Source organism: Sminthopsis crassicaudata, chromosome 6 (genome assembly GCF_048593235.1).
Source record: "Sminthopsis crassicaudata isolate SCR6 chromosome 6, ASM4859323v1, whole genome shotgun sequence".
NCBI lineage: Eukaryota > Metazoa > Chordata > Mammalia > Dasyuromorphia > Dasyuridae > Sminthopsis > Sminthopsis crassicaudata.
Window position 1 is genome coordinate 113,399,378 of NC_133622.1, and position 27,588 is coordinate 113,426,965.

General features: G+C 33.4%; 1 protein-coding gene across 8 annotated transcripts in view; it reads left to right on the forward strand.

Annotated features, from left to right (window-relative positions):
* The window catches only part of CAMK2D (calcium/calmodulin dependent protein kinase II delta), a 345,760-nt gene that overhangs the window by 227,292 nt on the left and 90,880 nt on the right, over positions 1 to 27,588 (forward strand). For 5 of the 8 annotated variants that reach the window (XM_074273763.1, XM_074273768.1, XM_074273767.1 and 2 more), the window contains 2 exons: positions 17,986 to 18,051; positions 21,172 to 21,244. In XM_074273763.1, the coding sequence (XP_074129864.1) occupies positions 17,986 to 18,051; positions 21,172 to 21,244 (139 nt within the window). Of the gene's footprint in view, positions 1 to 17,985; positions 18,052 to 21,171; positions 21,245 to 22,152; positions 22,226 to 27,588 lie in introns of all 8 variants that reach the window. The other 3 variants (XM_074273769.1, XM_074273770.1, XM_074273771.1) reach the window with 1 other exon arrangement.

The window sequence follows — 27,588 nt, forward strand, 5'->3', positions numbered from 1 at the left end:
CAGTTTTATTGGACCACATGACATCTCTCCTTGGTCTATGGTGACTCTTTTTTTTTTTTTTTCTTTTTTCTGTTTTACTTTTAACGTCATCACAGGGACCTCAGGCAACTTTGTTATTGCTGTTGATAACTGTGCAGAAGATATCCACGCTTTGTATTTACTATTCTTTCTGGTGCCCAAAAGACTCAGGAAATTGCAGTTAGAAAAGCCTTATCTACTTCTACTAAGCAGATGTATATACTTGAAAATACTTTTTAATTCAATTTGATAAGCAAAATCACTTTCACTAATTATTAATTAATTGTAGAATTTTATACATATATTATGTTCTACCTGTTATTCAAAGTACCAAAAGGGAAGCAATTCTTGTTCTCATGGATCCTATATTGTGAGTCAAAAAAATGCAGAGGTCAGAATATGACAGGCATCCATTTGGCATATATTCCAAGGCTAAAATCTCTACAAATCTCTGCAATACCCTTTGACTTGTTAAGAAGTAACATCAGCCATTTATATGGCCATCATAACTAGAAATTCAGCAGTAATTCATAAAGTCTTCAACAGCCAAAATAGCTGTCAGAAGTCCATTCAATTAACTAAAAACTCATTCACTTTTATCATATAAGATGGTTTCTTGACTCTTACATGCTGAAAATAGCATGATATAAAGGAAATCAGATCAGACTAGAACCAGAAAAGGCATGAATTTGAATTCAGCTATAAAACATACTAACTATGGGACCATAGGTAAGCTGCTATTCATTCATGTCAAATTCCTCATGACTATGTGGACCATAGCACATCATTATGATCCATGGGGTTTTCTTAGCAAAGGTACTGGAGTGGTTTGCCATTCCCTTTTCCAATGGATTAAGAAAAACAGAGGTTGTGACTTGTTCGGGATCCCACAATTAGTAAATGTCTGCAACTTTTGAACTCTGGTGATTCTAATTCCAGGCCCAGCATTCTATTCACTGAGCCACCTCATTGCCTCCAAATGAATAAATTATTTAACATCCAGAAGCCTCAATTACTGCCTTTATTAAAAGAAGGCAATGAACCCACAACTAAGCAATTTTGAAGGTTAAATAAGATATTATATAATCTACATAAATTACATTTTCTTAAATTTACATATAGTTCTTGCAAGATTTCTCATCTGGTTGTATCCATTTATCATGTACTTAGTCTATCTACAGCATTATTGTAGAACCTGAGGGAACTACAGAGTTGAAGAAGATAATAGCCTCTATCCTCAAGAAGTTATAACTGAAGAAGAGATGAGAGAAGTGCTAATGGGAGGATTCAGAGCAAAGAGAACACCTCCCTACTACACTTCAGTGACATCATTCTATTAGAGCACAGTATAGTTATGAAAGTGCATAAATATAGTTAGATGATCTCTATATATTACCTAATTGGAATTACTAATAGAATAATTACCTAAAATGGTTAATTAAAAAACCATCAGATTCTTAAAGAGTTTAGCTTCAGTTATATTGTAAGTTTACTTTTGAATATAGCATTGATTGATGATACCAAATAAACTAAATATCACTGTAATTTTAAAAATTACAGTTCTTCTGTATGTTTCCCTATAGTCTTGTTTAATGATCTTTAGAATTAATAATCACCCATATTTTTAATATTTCTGACTGATATACACACAGATCTGTAGGTTAACATTTTATATCCTAAAGGAAAAAAGTCCTTATTACTTTAGATTTGCAGATCTATGTATATCTTGAAACTGACTATTAAACCTTGTGAAAGTGGATACTCAGATGCTTCATTTTTTTTTCTTTTCAGTTGATTGTATCTAAGTTGCATACCGTATGCTTGTTGACAAAAGAAGAAATATTTTGGCAGAATAGAGATTATGTGTTCTTTTGATATTTTCAAATCCAGTATTGGTGAAAGATTCTATCTCTGCTATCCTGATACCGTTTCCATTTTTTAAAAAATTCTTTTCTTTTCTTGTCTGCTTATGTTCCGTTTAACAAAGTTTGAAGGATTTTGAAGTAGTTATCAAGTAATTTTCATTTTTTTGCAGCTACAAAGGCGCCAAGAGGGAGAAATATTATTCTCTGTCACATTGGTCCACTGAGGCAGAGCTATCAAAATCATTGTCCCATTCTGCTGCATGGAGATTCTTGTAAAAGCAGCATCTAGCAATTTCATCATATGGAAGCAAAAAAGGATAGAGCTTGGGAAAAAAATTGGCAGGATTTAATTAGAATTAGGAAGTGTAACAAAATTAGTTTGTATCAGGAAGAGATCAAAAATATAACCAGGATTTCGGGAAAAGCATATGATAAAAAGTCTCTCATGGATCTGGGGACTAGATTCAAACTTGTTATTAGATCATTGCACACTTAGGTAAGTTTATATCTGGTTTAATGATTGAACTATAAAGGCAGTAAGGAATCAAAGTCAGTTTGGAAGAAGTCTATGTTAAAATGCCCTTGCCTTCTTAGATCAATGATATGATGAAGGCAAATTGAATTTGCAGTTGTCATGCCACTGGAAAGAGTGAATCAAGATCCAAAAATTATCTCTCCAATCAAAAACAGTGGGAAAGCAATTTAATTCAGATGAATATAATGTTGTACAATTGGGGTCAATTATATCAGCTGTAGAAATAAAGAATGTGCCATTGTGCCCAGATGAATGTTTTAGTGAAAAGAATTTATAAGTTTTCATGGATTGAAACATTCATTGTGGATCAATAGTGTGACCAGCAGTCCAAAATGTTAAAATCATAGATAGTGTCCAGAGCAAAGTAGCTGATGATAAAAAGCTTCAATAATCATACCTAACTTTTATTTAGTTACTACTTTGTTTTGTAAAGTGGATTACAATTGTCCTGTGAGGTAGATAGTCCTACCCTTCTTTCTGCATCAAATCTGAAATACAATGTACTGTCCTATGTAATACATAATACAGTAGGAAAGACTTTGATAAGTTAGAATTTGTCCAAAAGAGGATCAACAGAATGGTGATATGACTGAGAATCATGAGGTCCTGGAGCAGATACTCCCAAATCATCTTTATTCTCTTTCTCACTCCATATTTTCATATTCCTCAGTTCTGTATACAAAGTGAACCTCTCATACTGATCTGATTTCCAACTCAAACTGCTTTTCTCTCTTTTCATGTATTAGCATAATTACTCTAACTTCAAATGTTGGACCACAGTTACTCTGACCACAAATCTCTCTATTTTCCTTCACTACTCTTTGAGTATTTCCCAACCAAATCCTAACTTGTAGGCCAAAGTTAGACATTCTTTGATTTTGGAAATAAAAAAATAATTGCTTCCTTCCTCTTCTTCCTTCCACCATATGTAACTATTTTACCTTTTCTTCACTTACATTTCCAAATCTTGATGATATTCCTCTGTAAGTAAAGCAAGGGCATAAAGAATAAATTATCTAATTCTTGCTTTACTAAAAAGGAAAGAGATAGTAGCATCCTTCTTTTTTCTTTTTTCTTTTTTTTTTTTTTTTTGATTAAGAACTTGAGAGACAAAAAAAGAAGACATAATGAAGCCCTGAACTTGTTAACATGAAAGTTTAGGGATTATGTTAAATTTAATGAAGCAGAAACAAAATTGCTTTGTTTGTATTCCATTCTGGACTTGTGTTTTGTTTTCTTCTGTAGATTTTAAATAGTTATAACACTATACTCCCTCCTTTCTATTCTTATTCCTTTCTTCTTTCCTTCCTTTTTTTTCATCTCTGTCACTACCCATTAACTTCTCTCACATTCTTCCCACTTGTATAGAAGCCTAACCTCAGAATGCTATTCCTAATTCAAGACCTTTTGTAAGCTAGACTGCACATGAGATTGAGATTCAAAGCTGAATTGGACCTTAGGATCTATCATATCATACCCCCTAATTTTATAAAAGAGGAACTTGAACCCAAGAGATGTTATAGTATCTTACCCAGAATCACATAGCCAAATACCTGAGATAAAGTTCAAATTCAAATCTTCCTGACTCCAAATTCAGGACTCTATGCCATCCAGTTCTACTTGGATCAGTTCCTTCCCATGGTTTCTGGTAGACCCAAGGTTCTATATTCACTCAAACTAAATTCATGGATATACAAGTGCTTTAGTTAAATTAATAAAATCATGGCAAATTTAAGAATCACTAGGTAAACATAAATTTTAACATTCCAATCATTTTTAGTTACTTCACTCCTAGACTGTAAAAAAGCAGTTCTGGAGGCTCATTATTTTAATATAAACATCATTTCTCTTGGCCAGACAGAGGTGAGATGGTATAACTCACAATAGGTGGCCACACAATGCTCAGAAAGCATTGTAGGAGCCTCTGGGCAGTTCTCTTGGTCACAGATCCATGAGTAAATGGAATAGCAAAATTACTTGCTCAAGAGTCCTACAGTTCTTGGGTCCTGGAACTTTTGTAGCACATCAGTATGTCTCACACTGGTCTGTTCTTATCTTACAATCCTAGCACTGAAAAGGGACCTTTAAAAATGCAATAAAGAATAATTCTATAAAGTCCAACTGTCACAAATGTAATGCTGACAAGCATAGTAACTAACAAGACTATCTTCTAGCTTTGGATGCCATTTCTGTATCCTTCATCTCTTTCAATTTCTGACATATCCCCTGTATCAGATTTTGTAAAAATAACTCAAATATATTTAGCAAGTTGATTTTTCCATAGAAATTATAAACAATTCATATCTTTAGCTTGAGGAAAATTGATTAGATTTTGTCCCTTAGAAAAATTCTTGGAATTAAATTATTATCTTCTATTATTCTGTAGTATTTTACATAAAATTGCAATTAGTATTTGGAAGTTATGAGAATTTTGGAAATTTATTTCTTGCAAAAATGGGACTGAATTGTTCAAATCCCTTCTTTTTAAATAGTCTGAAAATAAATTATGTCCTGTTTGCCATTTAATTTGAACAAGTCACAACTTTCTTGAAATCTATATATTGATATGTAAAATGGGCATAATTATAGGACTATTCCCTTCCTCTCAGGATTATTTTGAGAATCAAATGAAAAAATAATGTATGCATGGTATTCTATGAACTTTAAATTCTTATTTGAGTATGTTATTATTATTAGTTTAAATAGGAATATTCTACTAACATTATAGATTAAGAGCCAGAAGTTATATTCAATCTTAAATTTTTCTGATAAGAAAACTGATGCAGAGAGAGATAAAGTGATTTACCCAGGGTCACTCAGGTAATAAGTAGTAAAAACATAAAATTTGAACCCAGATCCTCCATTGCCAAATCTCTTACTCTTCATATTTTCTACTCAATCATGCTTACAAATTTTATGCATATATTTACATACATATAAGTATACATGGTACCCCAAATATCTGAATACATTTGAAAACTCTAATAGCTTTAGTAACTCAAAACTGTATTATCACTTTAAAAAACCATGTATGTAGAGATAAAGATAATGAAAAAATGTTAGTCTCTCTGTATTTTTTCTCTATTTCTCTGTCTCGGTCTCTCTGTCTTTCTATCTGTCTGTCTGTCTGTCTGTCTCTCTGTTTTTGTCTCTCTCTCTTTCCCCTCATCTTTATGGTTCACATATAGTCAAAAATGACTAAACCTGAAAACAATCACAATTGTCCTCTTTATGTCCCTTTAAGAACTTAATTCTGCTCTCTTCAAAATATTTTATCTTAATGATTCAAGATTAATTGACAGCATTTTCCTTTCTTATATCCTTGATAATTCTTATGCCATTTGTCATGTGCATGTTTGTATTATATTTACCATATTCCTTTTCATTTATAATTTGATTCTTCCAAATCATGTTTTCCAATGATTTGCAAAAATAGAATATTACCAGAAGAATACTAGTATGAAATAGATGGCCTTTTGCCCTTGTGGGAGGTTGGAATATTTCAAAAGTCTGTATATTTCCCAATCTCTTCCTCCTATTCAATTGTGAATTTAAGACATTGTTCAGCTCCAATGCATGTCCAAGATATAACAGTGATGGATTAACTCAAACATCTATTTATGACCAGTATATTCATTTAGCTTGCTTTTTGGCATGATCAGGCCAATCTTTTTAAAACAGTTGTAAATGATAACAAGGCTTTGTAGCTTTCCGAATCTCAATGTCAGTAGGACAAAAATATCTGCAATTAGAATTTTTGTGGAGATTTAGAGTAAAAAGGAAATCCTTTTCTTTGGTCTTTGTGCAATACATCTTCTTTGATCCTGTAGAGATGTAGTTTTGGGAAATTACTTAAGAGTACAGAGGCTGGTTATGATCATGATGCTGATTCCAACAGATACAAAATGATTCAATGTGAGACAATTTAAAGACCAGAGTAATATTGGAATAAGGGCAAGTTCAAAGTGACTGCTGAACATGGCTTTTAAACAAAAAATTCAATAGGTCTAAAGGTTTCCCTTTAGGGTACTATGAATTTTAAATATCTTAGTAATAATTTCCTGAAACTATACCTCTTTCTATATTTCTCATTTCTCTGTACTGCTAGGCAAAACTTAGTAATTTGTAGTACATAAGGATCTCTAACTTCCGTACGTTGTCAGTCAACAACCCCAGCAATTATTATCTCTCAAAAGTCAGTTTGATCTGTCACTTAGTCTGCAAAGATTGTTATAGTTACTTATCTAATAAGAAGAAAAATGACCTTTCATCTTTTCACAATATCACTCAAACTTTCCATTTATTTTCATTTCAGATTATTGTAGGTCATAAATGTAGTTTTTCAAATCTCAGACTCATTTGAAAGAGTGACCCAACAGCAAAAAATCTTGTGATCTGATGAGGGGCCATCTCACATATCCTGTGGTATACAAAGATGCCAAATTTCAACTTCTTGTTTGTTGGCTAAGCTGCTTTGGTTGGAAGTTTTTCTTTGATTATCTACTGAAATTAAGTATTGATTGTTATAGGAGCTATAAAATTTGATCTTACTTTGGATGGAACTTTTAATCCCTTTTGATGTTATTGCTTTCTGAACAAGCTTTCTGAAGTTACTGATCATTTTTTGTATAACTGAATCCCCTATGGTACCTAGCATAATGTCTTGAACATGTCAGTCAAAAATAAGCCTTTAATAAGGGACTCCTTAAACCAGACAGTGTGCTAAGAGATAGGGATGCCAAAAAAAAATCTCTTTCTTCAAGGAGGGGAGCTAACATGGATATTAAAAAAAATGCTGCATTTTGAAAGAGAGAAACTAGCAACTGGGAAATCAGAAAAGACTTTATGTAGAAGCAGGCAACTAAGTTTTTTAAGTTTTAAAGAAAATTAGAAATTCTGAGTGAAGGAAGTAAGAAAGAATAGTATTCCAGCTATATGGTACAAGTAATGCAAATACACGGGCCACATTAAATCAAACATGACTGAACAACTGAACAACAATAATTGAATTGTCTTTTAACACGTCAGTCTAATTTAACATGTGTACCATACAGTGACCAAAAAACATTCTCAGGAGAACTATAAATATAAAAAGCCATTGCTTTTTATAAATAAGAAGATATATATATATATATATATATATATATATATATATATATATATATGAGTATGTATATTATATAATAAGAAACTAGAATATTAATTCTAGTCAATAAAACATCATAATTCAGAAGTTATCAGCCTGGCTTTCATGATAACTTGGATATGAGCCACATTGAAATCTATTTTTGTTTTAATTTTTATTTTGTTTTTATTCTTTAGAAACATAAAATATGGCATCCAATTGGCCACATTAACAAAAAAGGAAAATATAAGTTGAACAAACAACAAAAAAGCAGGCACATTAATGCACTGCCCATAGAGCTATAAATTACTTGATCTAAGCATCCTGAAAGGTAATTTGAAACTATGACCAAAAAAGTTACATTATTGGGCATGTAGAGATAGAATGGAACAGTATTGTGCCAAAAGAAATGATGAAAGAATTGATTTGTGTGGGAAAACTTTGTATCTGCTCATGCAAAATGAAGTGAACAGAACCAAGACATGTATACAATGACAACATTGTGAAATAAGCAACTCAGTGACCATTCTAGAGGACTAGGGTTAAAGAATACATTGACTCAGGATACAGAATAAAATACATATTTTTAGATATGGTCAATGTGGGAATTTATTTTACTTGCCTATGCATATTTGCTACAATAGTTTTGTTTTTCTTTCTCAAGGGAAAGATAAAATTGAGGAAAAAAAATAAATGTTAATTATTTTGAAAAGAGAAAAAGAGGGCCTTTGAGCAAATGAAAACTGAAAATAGAACTTAAACAAGTGCATCAGCAAAACTATTTTCAGAGAGGCCCAAGAGAAAGCTCACATAAAAGATGATATGACAATGGTCATCACAAAATTTCAGGAATTACCTACACTTAACACCATATACCAAAATAAGGTCAAAATGGGTTCATGATCTAAACATAAAGAATGATATTACAAACAAATTAGAAGAACATGGGATCATTTACCTCTGAGATCTATGGAGAAAGAATGAATTTTTGATGAGAGAAGAACTAGAGATCATTATTGATCACAAAATAGATAATTTTTATTATATTAAGTTAAAAAGGCCTTGTACAAACAAAACTAGTACAAACAAGATTAGAAGGAAAGCAATAAACTGGGAAAACATTTTTCCATTCAAAGGCTCCAAATTATATAGAGATTTGATTCAAATTTATAAGAAATCAAGCCATTCTCCAATTGATAAATGGCCAAAGGAGATGAACACACAATTTTCAGATGAAGAAATTGAAACTATTTCTACTTATATGAAAAGATGTTCCAAATCATTATTGATTAGAGAAATGCAAATTAAGGCAACTCTGAGATACCACTACACACCTCTCAGATTGGCTAAGATGACAGGAAAAGATAATGATGAATGTTGGAGAGGATGTGGGAAAACTGTGACACTGATGCATTGTTGGTGAAACTGTGAATGGATCCAACCATTCTGGAGAGCAATTTGGAACTCAAAAAGTTATCAAACTGTGCATACCCTTTGACTCAGCAGTGTTTCTACTGGGTTTATATCCCAAAGAGATCCTAAAGGAGGGAAAGGGACCCACATGCTTGTGGAAGCCCTTTTTTGTAGTAGCAAAGAACTGGAGTTGGAAAATTGCTGAGTAAGTTATGGTATATAAATGTTATGGAATATTTTTGTTTTGTAAGAAGTGATCAACAGAAAGATTTTAGAGAGGCCTGGAGAGACTTACATGATGCTGCTGAGTGAAAACAGAACCAGGAGATTATTGAACACAGCAACAACAAAATTATACAATGATCAATTCTCATGGATGTGGCTCTCTTCAACAATGAGATGATTCAAATAAGTTCCAATTGTTTAATAATGAAGAGAATCAGCTATACCCAGGGAGAGAATTGTGGGAAAACATTGTGGACCACAACATAGCGTTTCCTGTCTTTCTGTTATGGTTTGCTTGAATTTTTGTTTTCCTTCTTGGGTTTTTTCTTTCTTTCTACATCCAATTTTTCTTGTGCAGCAAGACAACTGTATAAATATGTATACATATATTGGATTAATATATTTAACATGTTTTGGACTACCTGCCAAATAAGGGAGGGGGGGGAGAAGGGGAAAAGTTGGAATAGAAGGTTTGAAAGGGTCAATGTTGAAAAATTACCTATGCATATGTTTTGTAAATAAAAATAAAAGAAATTTCATGAATTACCATGTAAAAGAAAACTTGGAATTTTTCTGTTTGGTCTTAAAGGACCAACCAATCAATGGAACAATAGACAGAAGAATCAAAGAAGCAGCTGTAGGCTTGAAATTGGGGCATGGGGAAGGGGAAACAAAACTTACTATCAGAACTATCCATCTAGGATACCAGGTTTTCTTCACTAGAAGTCTTCAAGCCGAGTCAGATGACTACTTTTTTTCAAGCAGTCTGATGACTACTTTGTTGAAGGTGTTATAGTAAGGATTCCTCATATGGACTCCATTTTTGCTGCGGTCTCTTCTAAATAAAATTGTTTCCTTGATTCATCTGCCAATATCAAGTTATCCTTGTTTATTCATTATAGCGGATTTAATAGAACAACTCTTGTGGTAAATTATATCTTATAAACCAAAAATAGGGATACATGATCTTACAAAGAATTGTCCTTTTCCAAATGCTCATTAAAAATATGCTTTCTATGGTTCAAAAGAAGGAATATTGCAAGACACTTCCCTTCCATTCTTTTGCAGAGGTAGGAGATCCACAAGTCTTATAATGTGTAGTATTTTCACTTTCTCAATGTTGAATTTTTTCTTTTAGCTGTTTTTCTTTTTCTTCTTTTTAAATATATTTTATTTCATTAAATATTTCCCAATTCCATGTAAAAAAGTTAACATTCTTTTTTTTTTGAGTTCCAAATTCTCCTCTCACCTCTTTTCCTCCTTAGAAGGCAAGCAACTTGATATTGATTATACATGTGAAGTCATGCAAAACTTATTTATTACAAAAGAAAAACATAGGAGAAAAAAAAAAAAGAAAAAGAAAGTTAAAAAAAAGTATGCTTCAGTTTGCAAATTCCAAATTGTTCTCCAGAATGGTTGGACCAGTTCACATCTTCATTCCCACTGCATAAGTTTTCCAACTTTCCCACATCCTCTCCAATTTTGCCCTTTTCTTTTTCTGTCTTGTGAGCCAATCTAATATGTGTGAGGCAGTATCATTCATGTGTTTGTTTTGCTATATGGAATGATTCTCTTGAAAGCAGAGGGGGAAACACGATGAAAGAAACAATAATAATGTAAAAAAAATCATCAATAATTTAAAAAAAAAACATATATTTTCTTTTGTTCCTTGAAATTAGAATTATCCTGGACACATCTCTAGCTTTGAATCTCAGCAACTGGGGAGAAAAGGCAGAATCATCTAGAAAGTAGAATTTGTGACACTGAAGATTCAGAGAGAAATAGTCTTTTTTCATTGTCACTGTCTACATTCTCTCACTCACTTTTGGGCCTCATCTCCTCCAATCTAACATAAGGTAGAAGAACATAAGGCAAGATAAGTAGGGATGGAAATCTCTAGACCATGAAGAGTAAGGAATTGTATACTCTTACAAGTTTGCATTTTGGAAAGAGCCTTAGGGTCCCCCTAATGATCTAATAGTTCTACAATGATTCTAGAAAAGTTGGGATATTTGGCTACTATATACAGAACTGATGACTTTCAAAACCTAACAATTTCTTACTATATTCAGACACTGGAAAGCAATAGAATTAAATTTATTTTAAACACCTTTTAGCTATACTTACACAGATCCTACTTAATGGCACCTTCCCTATAGTAAGCACATGATAAACACTTTTGCAGTCACTAATCAATTCCTTCATTCTTACTGTCTTTCACCTTCCCAATTTGTTGGAAATAGTACGATTTGTTTTAAGTGCCTGTTACTTTGAAATTATTTGATCATTATCTGTCCAATAAAAACAAAATCAAAATCGTTAAAACAAATGGGTCTGCCTGTGATTTTGTAGACCAAACAAGTCTACGTTTTCCTATTTTTTTCCAATGAAATCTTTTAATAAGTTTCCAGAAAACTGGCAAAACCAAGCAGAAATTGAAAGGGACCTTTTGACCAGCTAGTCAGCGAAAGCCAAACTGTATAGGAAAGAGGATATCTGAAATGTTTCTGCTAAATAAAAAAATACATAAATAAGTCATTAAAACCTTCGCATCAATCTGAAACAGGGATGGCAACCCCATGCAGAAGAAGGAACACTGAATTTATTCAGATGATCTATGTTCAAATGGCAGCAAATTGCTACTTAGTACTTGCATGACTTTGGACTTCACTTCCATCATCTTTAAAATGAAGGTATTGGACTAGAAACCCTCTGATTTCCTTTTTTCTAACTCCAAATTTATGCCCTGTGTTCAAATCTCATATTTTCAACTTAACTTCCTAAAAGATAATGGAGTCAATGAAAATGGTGATCATTGTAAAGGTCAATTTAATAAATATTTTAAACTTATATACAAAAAATACATTAAAAATTTTTTTTGCAAAATTTTAGAATGTTCTAGAAGTCCTACTATAAGCATAAAGCATTCCCAGGTTCACAAACCTGAGGAAACATTTTATTCCTAGAAAACCTTTCTCTACATCTCTTAGGTCTGCTGGCTGACATGCTATTTACTAATATTCTAGCTTTGAACCTACAATTTTCCATGAGTCACTACTTGGTTCTCCTGTTTACAGATCCAGAAATTTCTTTAGGCTATCAAATGATGTGCTTATACAATTAATTACACATATGGAGAACAAAGCCTTCATGCTTATAAGACATGGAGTTGGAAATGGCCCTTACAACATCCCTATTATAAGGATAGGAGCTCCCTCTTATAAAGCTAGGTCTTTGTTGTTTAATATGATTGTGTAGTCAACTTAATTATTTCCCAGCTAGTTCTGACAGTGCTTAGAGATTTTCTCTCAGATTTTCAATGACATGAGAGGACTATAGGTAATGGATAGAGAACTTGCTAGAGAGCCTGGATTCAAGTCCTTCTAATATATATATATATATATATACATATCCTTCTAATATATATATATACATATACACTCTTTTTTGACCCTGTGTCTATGGCCCAGACAAAACTTTGTCTAGAAATTGTTGAGCAGGTGATGATCTGCATTAATAAGAGTATTTTTTCATTCATGGAGACTTCCTCATACTAAGATAACCTCATAACTGTTCCAAAAAAAAGAAAATTAATGACTTGGGTTCATAAACCTTCAAATGTAGGTAGGAATATCAATCCCAAACACATTCCTAGGAATTCCTAAGAATTCCTAGGAGAGGGTAATTTCATTAGTTCTCCTAATAAATGCATTGACATATTTTTCAAAACTTCTGAATCCTTCTCATGCATTGTTCATGTTGCATTAGTCTCACGGAAATAATTTTTTTTACTTGATTATGTTTGACAAGTGGCTCATTTTTGACATTAATCCTCCTCAGAACTCACGGTCCTACCTATTACTTTGCAGAGCATAGCCCAGCAGAGATAAGGAGTGAGATGACAGCACAGGATTACAAAAGAGTCAAGCAATAAATTTAACCTTAATAATCTGTAGATAATTCTATACTTATTTAATTCCTGTGTAGATTTTACATGAACTTAATTTTTTCTAAAAGTTGTTATTTTTAATACATGTTGCTTTAGGAATCATATTGGGAGAAAAAAAATCAGAACAAAAGAAAAAAAAATAACAGAAAAAAAGAAGCAAGTTTTGATTTACATTGAATCTCCATTGTTCTTTTTCTAGATGCAGATGGCATTTTCTATCCAAAGTCTATTGATATTGCCTTGGATCACTAAACCATTGAAAAGAACCAACTCTTTCATAGTTGATCATTGTATATTCTTGCTGTTATTGTGTACAATGTATTTCTGGTTCTGCTTGTTTTGCTCAGCACCAGTTTGTATACATCTTTCCAGGCCTTTCTAAAATAAACTTGATCATCATTTTTTATGGAACAGTAACAATTCCATTATCTTCATATATCACAACTTATTTAGCCATTCCCCAACTGAAGGGTATCTAGTCATTTCCCAGTTCTTTGCAAAAAGAGCTACTACAAACATTTCTGCACAAAAGGGTCCTTTTCCCTTCTTTATGATTTTTTTTGGGATGCAGACCCAGTTTTTGCATTGCTGAGTCAAAGGGTACATGTTCTATAATTCTTCTCCAGAAATCTGATAGGTAAATTATTCCTTGCTCTTCTACTTTGCTCATGGTATCATCCTTTCTGCCCAAATCATAAAGCCATTTTGACCTTATTCTGGAATGGAGTGTGAGATGTAGATCTATGCCAAGTGTCTGACAAATTATTTTCCACTTTTCCCATCAACTTTTATCAAATAGCGAGTTCGTATTCCAGAAGTTGGAGTTTGGGTGTTTATCAAATATTAGATTACTATAGGCTTAGGTTATTGTGTTGTGTGTATCTAACATATTCCACTGATAGATCACTATTTCTTAGCCATTGTCAAATGGTATTGATGACTGCTGCTTTATAATATAGTTTTTGGTCTGCTATTGCTAAGCCACCATTTTTTGCATTTGTTTTTTATTAGTTCACTTGATATTCTTGACCTTTTGTTCTTCCAGATGAATTTTGCTGTTATTTTTTCTAGTTCTATGAAGTAATTTTTGGGCAGTTTGATTGGTAGGGCAGTAAACAAGTAGACCAATTTTGGAAGATATTTGAATTAGATTTGTGCTTGAAATTTCACATTCCTTATATTATGCTAAGACATGGCATGGTTATTGTGTGTGTGTTTTTAAATAGTATGTCTTCTAAAGAACACTGCTTTCATCTATTTAAATTTGTGAGTTAAGTTACTTGAATTCAAGATAAATAGATCAGTTAAAAATTAAATCAACTGTGGTACTCAAATTATTTCTAGTTTTCTGAAGTTTTTCCATTTTCTTAATGTCTTATATTTTTTCCTTTTCAAATTTTTAAAAATCTCTAATCTTTTTTTTAAAAATGTACAATACTTAAAAATAGGTTTTTATATCTCTTTAGAACAATAATAACTATATAGCACTTGAAGGACTTTAAAATGTAATCTAATTTGCATATGTCCTATTGCAGCCCTAGTTGTAAGAGAACCCTAAATTTAGATTTAAAGCTGAAAGAAATTTTGGAAATCATTCTGGGTGCTTGTTCTTTTTATAGACATTGAAATTAAGATGAAAAGGCAGAGGATGGATGGGAAATGACTGATCAACAGCCATGCAGGCAGGAATGACAAAGATAGGATTTGAATCCTTATCCTCTGACTCCTTTCCACTGTACCATACTTCATACTGAAACCAGCCCCAACCAAGATCTTTATTGAGATGCAGCCTGTATCATGTATAAGTGAGAAAGAATGGATGTTACTTGTCAAGGAGTGGCAGGCCACAACTCCTGACCAACGAGACAAGACAAGAGATTTATGGAGAAGGAAGGAATCTGTGACCAAAGAAGAACTTGAGTACATTATTGAATGCTAAATGGATAATTTTGATTATATTATATTAAAATTTAAAAAATTTGTACAAACAAAATAATTGTAGATAAACTTAGTAAGGAAGCAATAAATTGGGGAAAAATTTACATTCAAGGGTTATGATAAAAGCCTCATTTCTAAAATATACAGAGAATTGACTCAAATTTATAAGAATTCAAGCCATTCTCCAATTGATGAATGATCAAAGGATATGAACAGGTAATTTTCAGATGAAGAAACTAAATCCATTTCTAGTCATATGAAAAGGTGATTTACATTACTGATCAGAGAAATGCAAATTAAGACAACTCTGAAGTACCACTATACACCACTCAGATTGGCTAAGATGACAGGAAAAGATAATGCAGAATGTTGGAGGGGATGTGGGAAAACTGGGACACTAATATATTTTTGGTGGAGTTGTGAACTGATTCAATATTCTGGAGAACAATTTGGAACTATACCCAAAGCACTATCAAACTGTACATACCCTTTGATCCAGCAATGTTTCTACTGGGCTTGTATTCTAAAGAGATCATAAAGGAGGTAACGGAACCTCTTTGTAGTGGCAAGAAACTGAACAAGCTGAGCAAAGTATAGTTTAGTGTAGTATAGTGTAGTATAGAATAGTATAGTATAGTATAGTGTAGTATAGTATAGTGTAGTATAGTGTAGTGTAGTATAGTATAGTATGGAATATTATTGTTCTATAAGAAATGGTCAGCAGGAGGATTTCAGAAAGGCCTGGAGAGACTTAAATGAACTGATGCTAAGTGAAATGAGCAGGACCAGGAGATCATTATACATGGTAGCAGTAAAGATTATAACAATAAATTCTGATGAACATGATTCTCTTCAACAATGAAGTGATTCAGACCAGTTCCAATGGTCTTGTGATGAAAGCCATCTGCACCCAGAGAGACAACTGTGGGAACTGAATGTGGACCATTCATGACATAGTATTTTCACTCTTTTTGTTGTTGTTTGCTTGTATTTTGTTTTCTTTCTTATTTTTTTTCTTTTGGATCTGATTTTTCTTGTGCAACATTATATTTGTGGAAATATGTATAGAGGAATTGCACATGTTTAACATATATTGGGTCACTTGCCAACTGTAGTTGGGGGGAAGGGAAGGAAAAATTGGAACACAGGGGTGAATGTCAAAAATTATCCTTGTATATATTTTTGAATATAAAAAGTTTTGAAAATAAAAAGTTATAATTAAAAAAAAAAAGACTGATAGGAAATAGAACAGAGCTAGAAGTCCACAGAGCAGCTACTATGAAGATGACTGCTTAAGACTGCTTGTTCTTCAAACCTACTTCACTATCTGGGAATAATGAACATCAGCTGACTCTGGCACCTAGAGCACTGACTGTGTCACATGAAATGTCAAAGTGATTGGTACTTGTGAAAAACAGCCCTGGCTCAGAGTTTGTGATTCTTAGGACACAGAATTTAGCATTGGCATTTTCAGGACTTTGATAAATGGCCATCAACACTTACTAGTTTCTCAGGAAGGGTAAAATTCACGGCTTAGAGATAAATAAGAAGATAAAATATAGACAAAGTATAATCATGCTTCTTTGGTTAATGTACAGGCTATTCTTTAGGTATGTATGTCACAGTTTTTAAGGCTTAAATTTCATTCAATATCTTAGAGCTTAATTCTAATTGTATGAATATTGTTGATTCTATGCCCCAATAAATTAGTTAGTTTCAATGTCAGTTGTTAAGGTAAGGATTAGATGGGATTATAGATGAGTTATTTTTCCAAATTTCTTGATTTTAGCCAGGGAACCTTTGGCTTTTTATTTTTCTGTCAAAACTGACTTTGTTCCAGGAGTTCAGCCATTACTTTGTGTAACAAAAGTCAAGAGGTTAAGAAGTAGTGTTCATTAGGAATTAATTGTAAGTGAAGAAGCAGTATGCCCTCATGAGTAGAGCTGGCCTTGAAGCTAGGAAGACCTTTATCCAAAATGTACATTTCTCACAAATTATTTATTTAATTTAATAGATTGGAGGGGGAGGGGTCAGGCTCATTATGACTTTAAGAGGAAAAATAGGAGCAATATAACAGGCACACCTCAGAATCAGAAATACCTGAGTTTGAGTCCTACTAATTTTATGATCCTAGAAAAGTCATTTACCTCCCCAGACCACTTTTTAAAATTACAAATGGCAGAATAGTTACCTGCTTACAAATGGCAAAATAGTTACCGGTTACATCTAACAGTATCAAATGAAATATGCCAGCTACAACCTAGAATCATATTATCATTGGACAGTGCAAAATGTTCTTATAGACTGAGTAGTTCCTTCTTACATGACTGAAATCCCAGATCTGACCTCCAAAAAGCATTTTTAGTGTTCTGTACCTTAGGGACTAAAAATATCATATGCAGCATGTAGGAAATCTAACATTGTGCCAAAAAATGCTTAAAATTACATTAAAATCATATAATAATACATCATATTATTTTACATATGAGCCTAATATAATTTTACATATGAATCTCTTTTTTGATCTCTGTTAATGTTGGTTCTCTTGGGGAGGGGGTGGAGTGAAGAAATCAGTTTCTGTGAGACAACACTGAGTATATATGGCACATAGATGGTTTTGTTTCCTGAGCCTAATAATGATGGGCCAATCCAACAACATGAGGATGGCTCTGATAAAACTCATAATCTATTAAGTCTCATGAAAGTCACCTCAAATTATATATTCATTTGAAATCATCCTTATTTTCTGTGTGTAATTGGGGATAATTTTGTTAATTTACTTGGAAAATTGATGAGACAAATTATCAATGTAGAATGTTTTGCTTTGTTTTGTTTTGTTTTAATATAAAGGTAGGTAATTTGTTGTGGTTTTTTCTTTTTTTTTTTCCTGAATTTGCTACATTATTTGTCTTTGTAGAGTCACAGGCGGTGAGCTCTTTGAGGACATAGTGGCAAGAGAATATTACAGTGAAGCAGATGCCAGGCAAGTAACTCCTTCATAACATTCATGTTTACATTTGGCCTTTGTTATTTGTGCTAACATGGACAAATTCATCATATACTTGGTGCCCTTGAAAAATAATATTAAGATAGCTTGGCTTTTTGTCACTGTTAGTGCCTCCCTACTGATAATTTGTCTATTCTGAAGTTCTCTAGGAATATTCTTTTTTGAAGAAAAAAAAATTCTGCTCTAAAATTAAGTTCTCGTTCTTATTAATAGTTATAATTCAATCTTTTTAGGCATGTGTTTAAACAAGCTTCTAAATGCCTTCCAGCTTTAAATCTATGTGTGAACCTCTATTCTTATTTTAAATTCCTGGTATAATGAGGAATATTTGTCTTTCCTCCCATTAAAAATGTAATTAAGAAAATATTATTTATACATGCATGAAGTCTTCACAAGGTTACCACATAGAAGGGGGTTATATGTTATCCTGTCATATGGGCTAACATGAATTCTTCTAATTCAGTAGCTATGGATGGTAACAGACAATAGATTCAGTGTTTTAGTAGAACTAAACATAATCACCACATAACTTTTAAAATATGGCATGATTATTACATCATCATGGGCAAATGAAACTTCCCAATAATTCACTTAAGTGAAGAGCTGGTGTTTTGTTGTTGTTGGAGTTGTCCATTTTTACCAAACAAATTTAGCCTCATCATCAACAATAGTACCAAACCAGTTTTATAGATAACCATATGCCTACTTGATGTTAGAGAAAAGTAGAAAAGACAACTAATTTCTTTTAAATTTTGTCTTAGAATATTTCAGTAGGCAAAACCTATCAGTGATATTTCAGCTTCATATATATTTATGAAGCATGTGTGGACAAAGCACTGCTCTCACAATTAATAGAAAATTTAGACTGAAGACCATTCAGAGTATGAACATTAACACTTACTTGACTTTCTCCACCTTCATCTCAGAGGTAGGAAATATTCTGATTTTTTTTTTATCACTATATATCTGCTTAAAATAGGAAATCATCCCTGTGAAGCCAGAGGCCTTCATACACAGTTCATCCTTCAGCCTTAAAAATTGAAAATTATTGTAGAAGAGAGAAGACATACTTTTCCTCTTTCCAACATAAATCAAATTTGTTGAAAATTGGCCTGGAAAATTTAACTTTTTTTCCTATTTCTCAAGAAGTAGAAAATCAGACAATATTTTTGGTGGGAAAAAAGATATGAGGGAAATCTTTTCTTTAAATCTTATAATTCTTTAAGATTCTATTCTGAGTATTATTTTACATGAGAAGAGAAAATCTCAGATACTCTTGTCTTTAAAGCTTTGACCTAATCCTCAGAAAAGATCATCAAACAATTCATTGTAAATATACAGGATTAAACAAAAGCACTTTTTAGAAATAGACCCATAAACCCATTCTTGCCCACATTTTTACCCTTGATTTCATAACAAATTATGCATTATTACTGATTTGCTTTATTATTATCTGTTTTAAGAGTACCTTGTATATACATCTTTGAGTATGTGAATATGTTCATTAACATAAAGTAGATAATAAAAGTTAGAGACTAAGAAATTGGCATTAGAGACTAAGAAATAAATTTTGGAATCATTTGCAAAAAGTATCCTACATTTCTTTCTAAGTAATGAAGTGAGAAATATTCATAAAGTGACATAAGAACATATATATCCTTATGTAAGAATAGCCATCCAAAACATTAAATAATTGCAATCAGTTATAAATGCTGTGTATTTTTTTTCCAAAATAACCATCTAGAGTACAAATGCAAAAATGTTTTTGTTGCCCTATTAACTGATAATGATAAAATTTTTTGACTTTATGATTGCTACATAATTTATTAAAATTATAACTAGTTTTGTAGAAGAATCTTATGCATCAATTGAATTTTCAACTTTTTCATTTTAAATAATAGACACAAGATATATGACCCTGGAAAAGTCATTTAGCTTCTCAATGCTCTAGGCAACTCTTTGAGACCATATGTAACAGAGAAGATGCCAGTCTTCACAAAAGGAGGGAGTTTCCTCACCTGGAAATTTCCCTTATAAATGAAACCTAAATAAGAGAGATAAAAGAGAAAGATGGTCCCATACCCACTTTCACATGACTTACATAATAGAATTTGCAAGTGTGACTGATATGTTCAACATTCCTTTGTGTTAATTGGCAGCTAATGGCAGGCTCTACCAGTCAATGACTTTCCCCCAGTTTAATTCACATACTTTTTCATATCAGTCAGCCTTTGACAAATATAGAGTAAATTGTGGATTTTGATTGAGTAATAAGCAAGTTTTTCTTTGCTGTTGATGTGAGGCTTGTAAAATTTAGCATTTACTATTGTTCTCTGAGGTTTTTTTTTTTTTTTAATTTAAGCATTTATAAAATAAAAACCATTCCTATCTTTGTTTGTTTATTTTGTTTTGTTTTGTTTTGTTTTTGCCATAGCCCAGGGACTTTGGGGGATTTGAAGGGTAGACTATATAGGCAATTAATGAACAGAGCTGCTTTGACCAAAACTTTACCTGTGATATTTTGTGACTAGCATGGTTTTTCCTCTATTAAAAAACATTCTTTTTAATTCAGAAATCTGAGTACTTAATTTTTTCATTTTTGTTTCATTTTTACCACTACTTTGTCTATGTTTATCCCCCTGTTTTAAGACTTGTTTCCTTGTAACCTCACATTTTAAACAGTTTTACTCTGTGCATGAGGAATTCCAGTTTCAAACATGCCTATCACTTCACGATTTCCCAGGATTATTGTAACAAGAAGTTTTAATAAAATCTCTTTCTTTGGAGAAAAATATGGTTTCTTTACAGACATGTTTATACTAGTTGATTTGCATAGAATTAATGAACACAAATTGTTTTATCTGATAAAGTCACAGATTCTCTGTCCAGTTGTCTTTTCTTTTTGTTATATCCAGAAATTGCTTTATTTGGCATAATTTCAATCAATCCTAGTTTGATGTAAAATTCAAAAACTCCTGACGAAAATGTTATTTGTGTTTGTTTGTTTCTCTTTTAACTCCCATTTTATTTTGTATTCAGTGTGATTATATGTCTTTAAAATGTTCTCCTTTCCATTCTGCCCTTGTATCTTTGCAGTCATTGTATACAGCAGATTCTAGAAAGCGTAAATCATTGTCACCTAAATGGCATAGTTCACAGGGATCTGAAGGTCAGTATGTGGAGCCTATAAATCTGATAAACAGGAGCTTTCTGGGGAAGGGCAGAGGGTGGATATCTAATATGGATTCCTTTGCTTTCCTCTCTTTGCTTCAAATTACTGCTTGACCAAAAAAAAAAAAAAAAAGAGCATGATGTTTCCTTTCAGTTTGCTCATCCACAGGCTAAGCATGTATCACAGCAAAAGGAATCTTTTTTTATTTTAAGAAATTAATCTTTAGATTAACCATTTGAGATATAATAGAAATAATTAAACAATTAAGCAGTACAATCCAAGGCAAAGGCAAATTTCCTCAGTTGTCCTGCATTGACCTAAGATCCTCTGAGCTGTGATGTGTGTTTACCTGTGGATTTAAACACCACTTCTGTTCTGAGACCATGGGTTACAGTAACAGAACAACTGGCCACACATCTGCTCCTTTCAAGCCTGGCAGATCCTCTTAGACAATAGATAATAAGTGAAAGTACTAGAAGCCAGTCTATGTAAAAGTCATTAATTATGGAAACTTTAATACATTATTGGAAAAATTGGGGGGAACTAAACTTATAATCTAGAACACTTTTTTTTCCAGGCAAAAACAATGCATTTGGGTTGGGTTTTTAATTTATTTTTTTTTTCTAAAGAGATTTTCCCATGGACCTGAGCTCCTGCATAAAATCAAATGCATCTCACATCAATCATTCATTTGAACAGGAAGCCTCGCAACACGTAACAGGCAGGATCCTAATTCTTCTGACTTGGTGTCTATTCTATGTAAACGTATGTATAGACATCTGGAGGCCCTTTCTTACATCTCCAATCGTTGGCTAGTTTTGTACTTTAACCCAGTCTCTGTGAGGGTATACAGACAGTGAGTGTAAGCTTGGAACTAACACACGCCCCCTGGTGTTTGCATGCAGTCATTGCATTCAGCAGATCCTGGAGGCTGTGCTTCATTGCCATCAGATTGGGGTAGTCCATCAGAATCTTAAGGTGAGTAATGCCATTGTAGTAGACCTGACACCACACAGTTCCAAACTACTGTTCAGCTGCAATTGTGCTCATGAGGGCAAAAAAAAAAAAAATCATGAAATATGACTCATTCCATGTTATGAAAATACTTTGACTCACTACAACCCACCCTTTTCTCCATTCCTTCTGTGATACATACTTGAGATTTCCATAAAATCTCTTTTATCAAAAGAAAAATAACATCCTGCCATTGGCAAGAAATAAGTTAATCTTTTCTTTTTGCTGAATGGGCAAACCCCCTGAATTGTCTTTCTTTAAACTTAATTATTTTCCATTTCTATCCAAGAGTTGTTTTAGGGTGTACGTGCAAACAAGATTTTCTCTGTGACAAATGAATTATTTTGTTTACTCCACCCACCTTCCTATAGCTTTGAGGATCAGAAACTTGCCCTATTTAGCCACGAGGGTATGCCATTGCTCCAAAGGTCCCTGCTTATGTCATCTAATGAAAAATAAAAAAGGTGACTTGCAATGACTGTTCACCGAATTATAAGGTACATGAAGGATGGCCCATAAGTCTTATTATATCATATTTGCTCATTTCTGTCCTCCCACAGTTGAGATTTACATGTGATGGTAGTTTATGGAAATAATGAATCCAATTGGATTGTACATTCCTCTTTCAAACAATATCAACTCAATAATTATACAGACTCTAGAACTAGGGACTTAAATGCAAGCTACTGTAGGTTAGATTCACTTATGATAGAGATTAAGTTTAGAATAGCATAGTATTCTGAGCATAAAAATTTGGAGAGAATATGATTAAGGTAATTAGCCTTCTTGTGAAACTTTAATTTTTTTGGCTTTTTTTTTTTTTTTCCAAAAAGTTGGTATTTGTGATTTGGAATGACAGTATTTTTTTTTTTTTTGTTCAGTAAGAGGGATTATTATTAGATAAGATCCATCTAGAGATCTCTGTCAGGTTTCTTTTTCTGTTCAGTGTCTTTAACTTGAAGAAGTAGTCATTTGTATGACATTTGTGTGACAGAAAGACCAATAGCATTTTGGGCAACATTTATAAGTATATATTATACTACGAATATGTTATTATACAGTGCTGTTTTACTATTATACTTTATGGTAACATACTATGATGCACAGTGCTAACCTATACTATAGAACATTTTACTACAGAAATACAGTGACCAAACTGAGGGAAAACTATAGTACAAATGGTTAAACCCCCATCTGTGAACTCCTTTAACTTCTTATATCCTGAGTACTTAGCAGAGTACGTATTGTGACTAATTGGAGTATTATGTTCAATTCCTAATATCTCATTTTAGAAAGAGACATTGATAAACTAGAGTTGGTTAGGGGAGGACAGCTTAGCTGATGAGACCTAAAACCATGTTGCAGGGGATCAATTGAATGTTTAGCTTAGAGAAGAAAAAGGTTTCCCAACCATTTGTTTTTAAATATTTAAAAGACTATTTCATTGAAGGTAATACCTGCAAACATCTTGTGTGGGACAGCAACCATTATCCAAATTAAAATCAGAGGTTCTCAAGATAAAAAGCAAAAAAGTATTTACCACAGTCTCATGAGAAAGGGCAACTCCCAACAGACAAGGTATCAGTAAAAGAGGAGTACAAAACACAAGCTACAAACACAGAATTATATAGAGCCTAATTTAGTAGCCACCACTCCCACTTCTGACCTTTCCTCCTCTTGTCTGGGGAATTCTAATTTACCCAGAGACTAAATATGTACCCCAGAAACAAAGAATACTAGTTAATAACACATTCTTTACCATATTAAGTACTTAAATGTTAATGAAAAGGTGGAAGTGAGGATAGGAGGGAAATATTTATTTATCTAAGATAATTGAATACCATTTTGCTTTTAGCTATACCTCAAATTGTTATTGCAAAGTCTCAAATCACAAGAAGGGCATAGATCAAGGCTATATTCATATGAGAGGACTTCACTCAGTTTATCCCATTCAATCTTCCCTCTTATCTTTTGAAGACCTATCATGCCATTCTTGATACATTTCCTTAACTATCTTGTCCTCATGCCCTGTGGGCCTGGTTTGTCCTTTTTCTGTACTGTGGTCCATCCTTGTCCTTTTAATACTCCAAGTCTAATTGGACACCCCGCTCCAGGTCGTTCAGTCTTTATTATCCTGACCAGTGATGTCTGTATTATCTGTATGGTAAGCTGTCTCATAAAGGGCAGGAGGATAGGAAGTAGTATGGCTCCACTTAAAGCTATCAGCAGGAACCAAAGAACCTCTTTCTACTAGTTGCTCCAGACCAAGATCACAAAAATGTATTAAATGGTGAGCACCAGATCTGGAATGAGACATAGGCCAATTTTATGTGTCTTTGGCAATTTACTTCACTACCTGTCCATCATCATTAATTTTCACATAGCAAATGGATATGTAATATATGGATATATAATTTTCCACAAATACCACCTTCTTCAGCTAACAAGTAATCTAAAATACCAATTTGTGCTGAAGTCCAGTGCCTTTGTTGTAGTAATTATTTCAATTATGCCTGGGAGTCTAGTCTATTCAGCATACAAATTGTGGTCCTGTACTCCCAACTCCCATGGAGCCATCTATCACCCCAACCATTTGTGTCCTCAGTAATTAGAGTTAGATAATCCTTCCTATCACAAAAGTCAGCAATAATAAAATGCTAAAAGAAACAGATACATGCATCTAACAACAGATAGATGAATAGGCCAAATACTCACTCACCTACTTATTTAGAATATAATAAGCACATATTTTCAGATAGGAAATGCAAGATCTTACATACTGCAAACACAATTAATCTCCTCTCCCACCAAAACATTCCTAATTGCCCTGGTGCAAAGTCATAGAGGTTATAGATTGTCTTTAACAGTCCATTCTTGAGGTTCCTTCACTGGTCCTTTAACCCTGGTGTTCTTGGCCTCCAGACTGCAGTCTCAGTCTCTGTAACTTCTGGTAATGTCCTTCCTACTCTGCTTCTTCCAGAACTTAGTAAGCACCCACTCTCCTAGAACTGCAAATTCCAAAGGTGTTATCTGGGCCAGCAATATTTGCTTCCTAAGAACTGAAAGTGATCAGGACACTGCCAGTACATAATTCCTTAAAAACTTAACCTTTGTTTTAAAAGAGGTTATTTCCCTTTTTCTTACCAAATAAAACAAACCAAACAGTATCTTATATGGGGATCACTTCTGCAGATAGTTCTAATTATTTAACAAAGCAATAAGCAAAAATTTGGTCCAAGGCATAATCTCTAACGTCAATTTAGTAATTTTTTTTTTCTGAAGCATTTGGGGTTAAGTGACTTGCCCAGGGTCTCATAGCTAAGAAGTGTTAAATGTCTGAGGCCAGATTTGAACTCAGGGTCCTCCTGACTTTAGGGCTGGTTCTCTATCCACTGGACTACTTAGCTGCCTCAGTAATCCATTTCTTAAAAACCTGATTCATTCTTTCCACTTTTCCTAATGAGGGCAAATGCCCAGGTATATGGAAAAAAGACAATTGAATGCCACTCAATTTGCAGTCCCTCCCCATTATTTCTTATGAAACCTTAGAAATATGTTACTTTATTAGAATCATTAGTCTCTATCAATCCAAACTTTGGTACAATTTGTTCCAATATTATTCCACTAAACTTAGGTACAATTTGTTCCAATGTTATTCCATTAACCATTTCTTAAGGCACTAAAACTCAGGAGAAAGATTCTACCCATCCTATCAAGTGGTCCACTATAATCAATAAATATCTCAGTTTTCCCACTGGTATCATTTCAGCAAAATTTAAGTTGAATATTTTGGAGCCAGGCTCCCTCCCTCTAGAGAGACACCTCCTTAATACTTTCTTAATTATCTTTAGACATATTACACACCTTTCAGATACAATTTGTTTTGTAATTACACATATCCCAATATGTCAAATTTTCTTGCTTTTATTTCTTTGATAAAGTAAGAAAGCAAGGCAAACCTTAAGATTTAGAATATAGGTAATATCTAAATAACTCTGGACCAAAATTCACAAAATTTGTTATGCTAACAAAATGTTAAAGTACAGCTTATAAGTTACAAGAGAACTTTATTTTAATACCCAATTTTTCTTTAAACATCAAATCAAATTTAAATACAGATTTAAACTTCTAGTAGCAATACTTCAATAATAATGCATAATTATCTCATACCATCAAAATCTTATACCAGAATAAACATGTTCACAAATACACATAGTTCCAAAATTTAAGGTGATAGAAAGCTGGCCTTTCAAGTCCTTCTACAGGGCTTTAAGAAATTGACAGACTTTAGGACCCTGGGTGAAAGGATCATAGAAATTTGGACCCAGGTGTCCAGCTGCAGGTCTGTGGCCCAATAATGATAGCTCATCTTCCATGCCAGAAATGGGTGGGTGGGGGGCAGGATGGTGGTGGTGGGAATGTCAAATATGTTGGGGCACCAGCACAAACTACAGAAGAATCCAGGCCATCCAGGAGTGCCAGGCTCGCCAAGACAGATTCAACAAGTTTCTCTAAAAGAGAGTGTTAGGATTACCAGGTGAGAACTCAGGTTGTCTGGACAGTGACAAGGTGAGAATTCAGGCTGTCTAGACAATTACAAGGTGAGAACTCAGGTTGACTTGACAGTTCTCTGGCTCAGACCTTTGGTTCGGGCCTTTAAAGGGAATTTACACTTTAGGAATTCTAAGAGGAGCAAGTTCATTGGTGGAAGTATTTCTCCACGCCCAGTTGAGTCCTTACATGCCCATTCTCTGGGAGGATAAAAGAAGGGCAGCATTGGGTCTGAGAGAACCAACTCTGGGATAGAGTTTTGATGCCAGGCAGGCTGAAAGGAGACCAGTCTGATTTGAGAAAGGACAAGAGCTAGAGGAGATTCAGAGCTCCCAAGAAACATGCACACAGAGGAAAAGATTTTACAGATCTCCCAGAGAAGGATTATAACTGAGCAGACAACCAGACCCTCACAATTCAAGAACTTTACAAATTGGTACCCAATGTGGGGCAAGGACTTTTGCTTATCCTGACAAGGACTTATTCTGAGCGGTTCAGAGGAGCTAGCCCAGACCTTCGCATTTAAGGACTTATTCTGAGCCCTTCAGAGGAGCTAGACCGGACCATCGCAAGAGAGAAGCATGGAAAATCCCAGAGGAGGGTTCTTTTTTTCTTTTGCAGTTTTTTGTAAACCTCAAATTCAGGCTTTCAGAAGGCCCTGTAAATCAGAAGTATTTTTAAGCTTACTTAAAAATATAATAGACTAACTCACGTTAACTGACTGAGAGACAATGCAAAGCAACCTAATGATTAGTCTCAAAAAACCCAGAATCTGC